The following is a 10,069-nucleotide window of genomic DNA, read 5'->3' as shown; positions in this document are numbered from 1 at the left end:
AGTTATCTTTTTGGATACTGTTGGCAACATTTTGACATTTCCAAAATAGTACAGTTATCAATATATATATATATATATATTTTTTTTTTTCTACATCCTGTGTGAGTAAAATCAGCAGGTTTTTATCTAATGCAATAACATTAACTAGCATTTCAGGAAAAAAAAAATCCTCTCTGGGACAAAATGACTGGAATACTTGAGGGTTAAATTGGCCATTTAAATCAAGGTTGAAAAATTACCTTTAATTTTTAAACCTTACAGTTATTGTTGTTAAAATTCTATTATAAAAAAAAAAAAATGAAAAAAGAAAAAAAGAAATGCAATGCACCAGTCCTCATTCACTTTCTCAAAGGTACTAGATTGTGTTCTTTTTGTCTGAGCCAGAAGAGAACTGGCGTTACTAATCACAATCAAAGCCATATTTTATATTACTCAATGCATCACAATACAATCACTACTGACCGGATCTACATACAGTAAATACTTTCTGAGAACTTAGATCTTAAATACATCTGACCGCTCACGCAGACATGAAGAAGCTAAAGTACTTCAAAGTGAATGGAAATGTGTTTTCATATTATGACAGAATAATATATTTATATATATATATAAAAAAAAAATTGTTTTACAGTTTTATAATGTTGAATTGTTAAAATAATACAAGCATGCTCTAAAAAGAACATGGAAACCTAATGGTGGTTATATCTCTTCAAACCTGGTATTATTCAAAGCTTAGAGGGTTTTCTAAACCCTTCGTTCCTTTTAAACCTTTCTGATGGATTTAACGAATGGAGGTTCCAGAGCATCAACAACATAAAGTGAAAGTGATGTGACATACAGCCAAGTATGGTGACCCATACTCAGAATTCGTGCTCTGCATTTAACCCATCCTAAGTGCACACACACAGAAGTGAACACACACACACACACCCGTGAACACACACCCGAAGCAGTGGGCAGCCATTTATGCTGCGGTGTCCGAGGAGCAGTTGGGGGTTCAGTGCCTTGCTCAAGGACACCTCAGTCGTGGTGTTGCCAGCCCGAGACTCGAACCCACAACCTTAGGGTTAAGAGTCAAACTTCCCCATCTGATTGTTATCTGATTGTTATCTGAGCAAAAGTGCTGTTACCCAGCCCAGCTCCATCCTCCCATATGTCTGAGACACACAAACAGAAAAAATTACCGGATTTAACGCAGAGCAATTCACAGAATGCCTTGCATTTCTTCCCAGCAGGAAATACACAAAGGCTTGACCTTTGCTAAATGGTGCTTTGGGAATTACCACAGGGGTGTTCAAGCTCGTTCCCGCTACACAGAGCAGATGGTGAAGCTGCAGTTCAGACTTACACACAGCTACACCCGTAAGAGGATGATATGTGATTGCATGGATTACAAACAGCCTTTTCCAGCAAATCTTCAACTGGCCTGCCTGATAGAAAATTTATACAAACAATATGGATGTTTCAATTAATATTATTAGTTATTTTAAAAGAGATTGAAAAAAAAATTGTAACCTATAGGATTAGTTACTAGAACTAGGGAAAAATGAGATAAATAAACTGAAGATCATTGTAAGTGTCGGTTCCCCCCCCACCGTTTCTCAGCCATTTATTGCAATGAACTAGTGTCGGTTTCACAAAGGTGTCCAAGCAGAGTACAAGTGTAGTTCATCACATCATTAACTTTGGACATTTTTCACTAGGAACATCGCAAGTGTAAGAGGGAAACAACCCCAAATTAGCACATACATTATCCAATCAATCAATCAATCAATCAATCAATCAATCAATAAAAAAGAAGGGAATTGTGTCATGTAAGCAAAGTCAGTTGGTTTTAATGCTAGTTTAGTGCACTTTACAAAGTTAAACTACTTACAACCAGAATGTATGCCCTACAATTTTTCATCTCTATGGTAACACTTTAGTCCACTTTAGACATTTTACTAACTTTAAGTAACTTTGCAACTACATGTTTAATATCTGCTAACACTTTATATTGCTGCTCCCCTACTGACAAACCTGACATACAAAACTGATATTCTACTGACAATAAGAAACTTTGCAAGTACATGTGAAGTTGTTCTACTAACCCTAACCATAACCTAACAGTGGACGACAGATATGTTTTGGAGGTGCTTGGGATGATACACTATACTGCAGTGCAGCCTTGTGGAGAAACATAAGCATAATTGGGCAAGACACTGAAATATGGCAAACATAAGTTTCAGTTTTTGTAAAGTATTTTACATTAAACTGTGTAGTGCAATGTATATAAACAAACATATATATATATTTCTCTGGCACATAATGTATATAAACAAATACACTTACTAGAACTCCTCTTTAGTTGTACATATATTTAATATTTCTCTTTTTGTCTGCATTTCACCTCTGCTCTAACTTGATCTATCTTAGATTTTACATTTGGCATTGTTTGCTATGAATATTGTTGTCTCATCACAAATCGCTGGTGATGTTCCTCGTTGGTCAGTTGATTTGAATACAAGCATCTGCTAAAAGAATGAATGTGAAATTTTATATTAAAATGAACATCAATGAATAGACTATGTCAAAATTAAGACACTATCTATTTCTAACTTCTAATTCTAAATTCCCTAAAGCTAATTCTCATGTAAGCGTGAGTGCTCATTTGACTAATTAGATGCTTACCCATTTCAGGCACATCGTCCCTGTTATGGGAAGACGTGATTATTTTCTGCCATTACAGATCTCTGGAGTCACACTCTTGAAGATGAAGTTGATGAGTGCTGCCTCTACCTATGCAGAAGGATTAAGCAGAGCTATGGGAATTTAATAATCAGTGTGCTTTCCTTAATATAAATAGCTTATTGACCCGCTTGTCATTGGGCTTTAAGTTTTTTTTTTTTTGCTAATTAACATGCATAACACACACAAGTGTGCTTGAAAGAGCCATATTAATATCACAGAAACAAACACATCTTAAAGAAGCACTTTATACAACCTCCATCGCTCACAAAATATTCTGAACGGGTCAGTTGACTTTCAAGATGACATAATAGAAGAAAATGTGTAGTTAAATTCTTTAATGATAGGATGAACTACCTGTCTTGTGATTGTAAATGACATACAATATAAAACAGTATATAAGAAGACCAGTACCTTATAATAAAACCATCTTATGTTAAATTTAATGCAAAATTAGTTTTTGTGATTTGAAATGTTTCATTGGAGTGAACAATTGCTGTTTATCTTTTATTTCCATATTAAATGTGACTTCTCAGACTGTAAGGATCTCTTTCCGGTTCCTTCACAATGACACACATGCAACATTTTTATTTTAAACATATTCACTAAATATTAATATATATTTTACATATTCAAATGGTAATTTCACCTTTATGTTGTTATTATTCTACATCAGATTATTTCTTCATTGAACACAAAAGTAAAACAAACAAATAAAAAAAATTATACGGCTAAACTTAATTAATTTGTGTTGCACATTTTAGTCAACAGAAGCTACCACATTTCTAATAGCAAGCACTGAACAGGCACTGATTAATAACTGCTCCAATAAGTGTAAAATTCTTGTAAAAACACTTACTAATTAATAAATCTCTTCACTATGGTGAATACTATTTTAGTGCTCCCCACAATTTAGTTTAGATGTTAAAATATCTTGTTAGAGAATTAATCAGTAATTCCCAGTCACATGAATGGAAAATGACCAAAAAAAAATTATGTAATAATTTGAGAACAAGACTTCCGTGTCTCATTACAGTCACGAATGCACAAGACAATCTGTACCTTATGACTTCAAATGTATTTATAACCCTCGTGTTTCCCATCCAGCTTTGTTCATTGTAACTCTCTGTTGGTGAGTTTCTTCTGTTAAGGTTTTCGTAAGTCTTATTATCGTATGGTTCTATTTATTTTCAACTTCTCTTTTGAAATTCCTCTCTTTTGTTGAAAACAAATTTATAACCCATTCTCATTTCAAACTTGGGAAGATATTTGGTGTGTCTTGTATTTTGAAATGCTGGTTATAAGCGACTCAAACTCACAGCACTTACAGAGATGGAGCTCATGCGGAGCAGCATTTACTGTGAACGAGACACTGAAAACACACTTATCATGAGTGCCTCGTGAAAAGATTACACATCAGCACGTCAGATTACATACTTATGCAGTCTTTGCAATTTGATAATTGCGCTAAACCATTTCATGTTCTCTGGCATTGTTAGAATTAATTTTAAAAAGTTACCGGGCAACTGGTGAGTAACACCGTTTCATATATTTGCCAATGGCAATTTTTACTCACATTTAGTGCTTCGTGAGTGTTAATTTTAAGCCCTGTATGTATTACTGCAGTTATTTTTTTTAAACACTTTACTGTATTGCAGCAGTCAGAAAACAAACAATTGATGGAGCCTTGGCCAAAATGATTGTAAAAGATTACCAGCCATTTACAACTGTTGAAGATGCTTGTTGAAGACACCTTTGACCTCAGAAAATTACCACACAGGAAATTTACATCTTTGTGTATTGAGCCACTTCAATGAGACTTCAACAGAATTGTCAGAGGATAAGAGAGTGTCAGGGTCAAAGGTGACTGCTCTTATATGAATGCTGGGGTATGCAATCATCTCAAAGAGCACACAGGTTGATGATGAAGGCTTTACAATTGTGCAACAACCTCCGGAGGCTTCTTTTGGAGAAGATGTCTACATTACAAATAGCGTTATGAGCCTGGCAACACTACTTGATCCATGTTTAAAAACGGTTGTCAAATGCATAGACTGAATGTGCTGCAATCATACGAGCCGAGACAGTCTGAAACAAACAGACCATCCAAATCCTCTCCAATCACCTCATCACAAGCAGAGTCAACAGGAGCTACAGGCCGCCATGCAACACACTCAGGTCTGTTTGTGTTAGGGATGTCCCGAGATGAGACTGGAAAATTCCAGTTGAGGTTCAACAGTACCTCAGTGACCCAGATATTTCTCACACACACACACACACACACACACACAGCTTTACACTATGCTCTGCATTTCTGTACTATTCAAAAGGCTGTCTATCCACATCATCATTTTGTCCTGGAATATTTATGCACTCCTGCCTCCTCAGTCCTGTGTGAGAATATTTTCAAAAAGGCAGGGGGAAGTAATAGGAAGGAAGGAAGAAAAGAAAAGAAAAGAAATAGACTCAGCTCCCAAACTATTGAACACTTGGCCCCCTTTTGACATTTTGACTAGAAGTAACTTTGCAACTAACTCTAATTAGAGTATTACTAGTCTGTTAGTTTAGGGTTAGTAGAATAAGTTGACATATACTTGCAAAGTCAGTAGGATGTGTGTGTTAGGGGAGCATCAAAATAAAGTGTTAACATTAATCAGACAGTCTAATAATACTCTAATGACTAGTTGACAAGTAGTTACAAAGTTATTAGGTGTGTTCGACTTGAAGCACGGCTACAGACAACGGTCATTGACAGTAGCCGCTTGCAGTCCGGGCGGACTTGAAAACAGACACATCCCGACATTTTATCCTACCCGTCAGATTTTTCCTACCGGGGTTTACTTTTTCTCATGCTGAACAACATTTAATGTATCTGCATTACTGTAAGTGTAGGTTTAAAGTTGGGATAGGTGTAGACTTTAAGTTAGAAAAAACATATTTATTGTTGGTTTCCTGCAGCTGTACCCCTTCTAGCTACAACCGCGACCATAACACATAATTACTGTATTTGTATTACTGTAAGAGTAGGTTTAAGGTTGTGGTAGGTGAAGATGTTAATAAACCATAATTTTACAGGTAGCATTTTTCGTTGTTGAATTGTTCTACCCACTGTTTTAATGGGAGGTAGCAAAATCTGACAGGGTAGCACCACAGACTGTATAAAAACATGGACGTAGTGTCCAGGACGTCACCCGTAGACTCCTGAAAAGCGGTTTTGAAGCTCAAAGTGTGCAGAGCGGGCTGTTGCCATCTTGGCAGCACATCACCGCGCGACTCTCCCGGATAATCGAAAATGGGCAAAAAGGCGGGAGCTAGTTGCTGAAGCCACGCCCACCTAGTGCGACGGCAGTGTCAGCAGCAGCAATCCACCTGTCACTCAAGTGGCCACGCCCTTAATTATGCAGAACTTTAAGGCTTAATATAATTTAAACGGATGAGGTTATAAAAAAAAAAAAAAATCACCCCGTCACAGTTGTCATGAAGGGCAAAATTAGCTATATAGACAAAAAACATTTTTTGAACCAGGCTGTAAACATGTTTTTTGTTTCTACTGTAAAATTGAGCATTTTAACATAGGGAGTCTATAGGATTAACTCCCTTTTGCAGCCAGCCTCAAGCGGCCAGTCAATAAATTGCAGTTTTAGTCACTTCCTTGTTGGCTTCATGAAATATAACATCATGTTTCATCCCGGGTAACACAAGTCGACAGAACACCGTCTCAAGTCAAAATTTCTCATTTTGTCATTATACAAGCAGGATGGTTGGTCGCTATTTGTCCCACCCGTCCTCTATTTACGGCTGGGTAAATAGTGACAGTGACGAGCGCTGCATTTTACAGTTATCAACTAAAAAAAATTAAAATAAATAATAATAATAATAAAATAAATACAAAATGTAAAAAAAGAGGCCAAGGGCAAATGAAATTGTAATTATTATGGCAGTGCATCAAAATTCAGTGTCATAAGTTTGCCAAAAAGAACATAGAACATTTTACGCACCTTTTACACGTTGTAGGGAGCTGGTGTACATTTCTTTCATACCAGCTAACATTTTAAAAATACAAACATTTTCATGAATTCGAAAGTTTACGTCAGAACGGCTTTACAAATGATTTACAAAAAAATTTGTTCTGCTCGTGTTTCATGAATGAGGCCCAATGTGTAAAGGGACCATTAATTTAAAGTGTTACCATTAATTTTGGATTTTTTTTTATATATATATATATATATATATATGCCTGCATAAGCTTGCCTATGAAGAGGATTAGATCTAAAGCAAAAAGCTTGTGTGAAATAAGCTGCATGTGTTGATTAAAGCAGATTAAATCTAGCATTAAAGGGGTCATATGATGCTGCAAAAAATAACATTATGTTGTGTATTTGGTGTAATGAAATGTTTATGCGGTTTAAGGTTAAATAAAACACATTTTCCACATACTGTACATTATTGTTTCTCCTCTATGCCCCGCCTTCTGAAACACATCGATTTTTACAAAGCTCATGGCTCTGAAAAGCGAGGTGTGCTGTGATTGGCCAGCTATCCAGCGCGTTGTGATTGGCCGAATCCCTCAAGCGTGTGACAGAAATGTTAGGCCTCTTAACATACTGTGATGCCTTGTCCGGCCGGAGCGATGAAACATAAAACCCATTATAAACATGATTTCTAGTTGTGTCTTCTTTTGGAAGGCAAAAACAAAGTAGTTTCGCTTTCTCAACAAAACAGCGTCACACACCATGGCCTTGAGTGAGCAGAGGCGGGTGGCTTGAGAACGGTGCGGCCGGCGGATTCTACGAAAAGGAAAATTTTAATCATATGAATTTATCATATGACCCCTTTAACAATTAGGCAATTTGTTCCAGATTTTTTTTTGTTACAGCTGTAATCCTGATAGCAAATAGTATTTAAATAGAAAATATATCTTATATTTTCTGTGAGAGTGCAGACCATTAAAATGTTTGTCCAATCATTGCCTTTGGTCAGAATGCAATGATTGAATCTTCTACCTGCCCGTCAAGGGAACCTACTGTATGTATTTGCGTACCTCCGGCCAGCCAATAGCGAGAGTTTGAGGTATGGCAACTGTACCAGACTAAGCCAGAGGGTGTTTAGCTGGTGTGGAAAAATAAATTCAGATTTTGTTACAGAAATGTAAGCCAAAATTAGACGATTTACCAAACTTGTATAACTTACCAAAACACAGAGAGACAGACAACAGGCTAAAAGAAGGGTAAACATGCTTGACTTCAGTGGACATTCATCACAAAAACCAATAACAAAAACAAGAAGAATATAAACACACACATTCATCACAAAAACCATGACTGAAGACAGGAGGGCTATAAATACACATGAACTAATTAGTTCAAGTAACACCTGAAGGAAATTATGACAGGAAACAGGAACATCAGGGGCAGGAAACAGTGAACAAGAGTGAGGCTATGAAGATAAATGAACTTCAAAATAAGAGGCATGACATAAATTAAGGACATGAACCGAAAACATCAAAAGAAAAAAAAAAAAAAGCAGAAGGGGCAGCCTGTGGTTTCAGGGCACAAGAGTGAGAAAAGAACATGCTTTTACACACTGCTGCAGGGCTCTAAAAATGCTCTCTGATCACTTGTAGATTTGCAAGTGTTTGATCCCCTAAATTATGCGACACTGATGTAGCGTTCAATTTCTGTATCTCAGCTCTGGCTGCTTCTGCTCTTTGAGAACATGAGACTACATGCCGACTTCTGAAGTGTAAAAATACCAGGAGGAAACTGATTGCATGCCCTGGAACAAATGTAGTGGAATGACAGCATCTCTGATCATCAACCCATTCTCCAAATCTGACAATCATGTGATTCAAAGAAAGTCATTATTCATTGCATTAGAAGTCATTATTCATTGCATTAGACAAAAAGGACTTTCTGTTCAGCAATGCATTTTGACTAACACTCCAAGACATCACACACCCTGCTTAGTGATACTCTTTGAGAAGAGATTTCAATTACGTAACTAGGACCTGCTCGAGTTCATTAGGCTATAGCCTACTAAAGTAGATGTTATGCCATAAGGGCCTAAAAATAGTCTAGTTACAATAACTTCAGCCAAAATTACAAAAGAAACCCGTCTAGGAGTAGTTGTGTTGAGAGGAAACTTTTTAATAAAATTCACTGTTTGGTGCCCCTAGGTGTATGAGATGATGCCCCCCCAAGGTTTTGTTATTATATTTAATATGTATATATTATAATCTTAAATGTTACACTGATTAACCCACCAAAATGTACTACCTAACTGGGATCCCCAGGGGACAAGGTAATGGTGTTACAGGACTAGAAATTAGTGTTAGAAAACTGATCATTATTAAAGCTTGATCATAACTAGACTTTTAGAAACAATTAAGAGAAAGGAGGGACCTCTGTGGTTAGCTAAGAGGTTAAATTTTAAAGTGATTTGTCAGTCGCTGAAAGAGCTAAATTCTTTAGTTTTTGTTGCTTATAAAGGTAAACTGCACTATATATATATAGGTCTGCTTAACAAAACCAGACCAACTGGTACTTAAAACTAGCATTTCATGGGGAAATTGCTATCAAAATCATGTTCCAGAGGGTTCCGGTATGAAGGTAGCCCAATTCCGTAGAAAAACCATGGACTGGTCAACATTGAGCATATCAAATTTAATTTCAGATGTATAAATGTGTCAGATATGAGGGACAAAATTAATTCCCCCTTACAGTGTAAAACGCTTTATCTGTAGCACAGCCACTATATAAATGTAACTATGATAATATAACATCATTGATAGATAGACTATATTAATCTATCCTATATAGTATTGTGGTTAATACAGATTTTTAGTTATTAATCCTTCTCCAACTACTTTTGATAACACAATGTTCAGTGTACTGTACACGTGATGATTTATCTTAACATTTCAAACATTTGAATCAAATTGATAACAAAATATCTTACGACGTTAACGGGAAGCATAGAAGAAAATATTTTTAGAGCGGCCGCTTTGATCCTCGACATTTCATTATGACATCACCATCCTCCCGTCAATGAACGCGCGCACAAAACCATCCCCAGGTTTACTTGAATCGCGCGGTCACACGCGCGCCGGCAGCGTTTGTCATCAGTGAAGAACAGACGAAACTGTCTCAAGTTGACAGGGAGGCAGACTCATCGCTTCTTCTACACACTGAAGCCTTTACTTGCGCTTGATCATGGATGCGTCCCTCTTTCAGTTCTTCATAGAGGAATTCGGCGACACCAACTGTACTCTTATGGATGCTTTTCAGGACACTTTTTACGAGAATTCGTCTTTTGTGTCAATGAGTGTCGACGGTGAGGATTA

The 10,069-nt window shown here is 36.7% G+C and overlaps 1 protein-coding gene across 1 annotated transcript in view; it reads left to right on the top strand.

Annotated features, from left to right (window-relative positions):
• The first annotated feature begins 9,774 nt into the window (after window positions 1–9,774).
• Window positions 9,775–10,069, top strand: part of LOC109078967 (corticotropin-releasing factor receptor 2) — a 71,276-nt gene continuing 70,981 nt past the window's right edge. Inside the window, exon 1 of the mRNA XM_042769564.1 lies at window positions 9,775–10,059. Coding sequence (XP_042625498.1) covers window positions 9,939–10,059 — 121 coding nt within the window. The 5' untranslated portion in view covers window positions 9,775–9,938. The remainder of the gene's footprint in view (window positions 10,060–10,069) is intronic.

The sequence above is a fragment of the Cyprinus carpio genome, chromosome A2, assembly GCF_018340385.1.
Source record: "Cyprinus carpio isolate SPL01 chromosome A2, ASM1834038v1, whole genome shotgun sequence".
NCBI classification, from domain to species: Eukaryota; Metazoa; Chordata; class Actinopteri; order Cypriniformes; family Cyprinidae; genus Cyprinus; species Cyprinus carpio.
The sequence above is the reverse complement of the archived record's forward strand: the minus strand, read 5'-3'. Positions and strand labels throughout refer to the sequence as shown.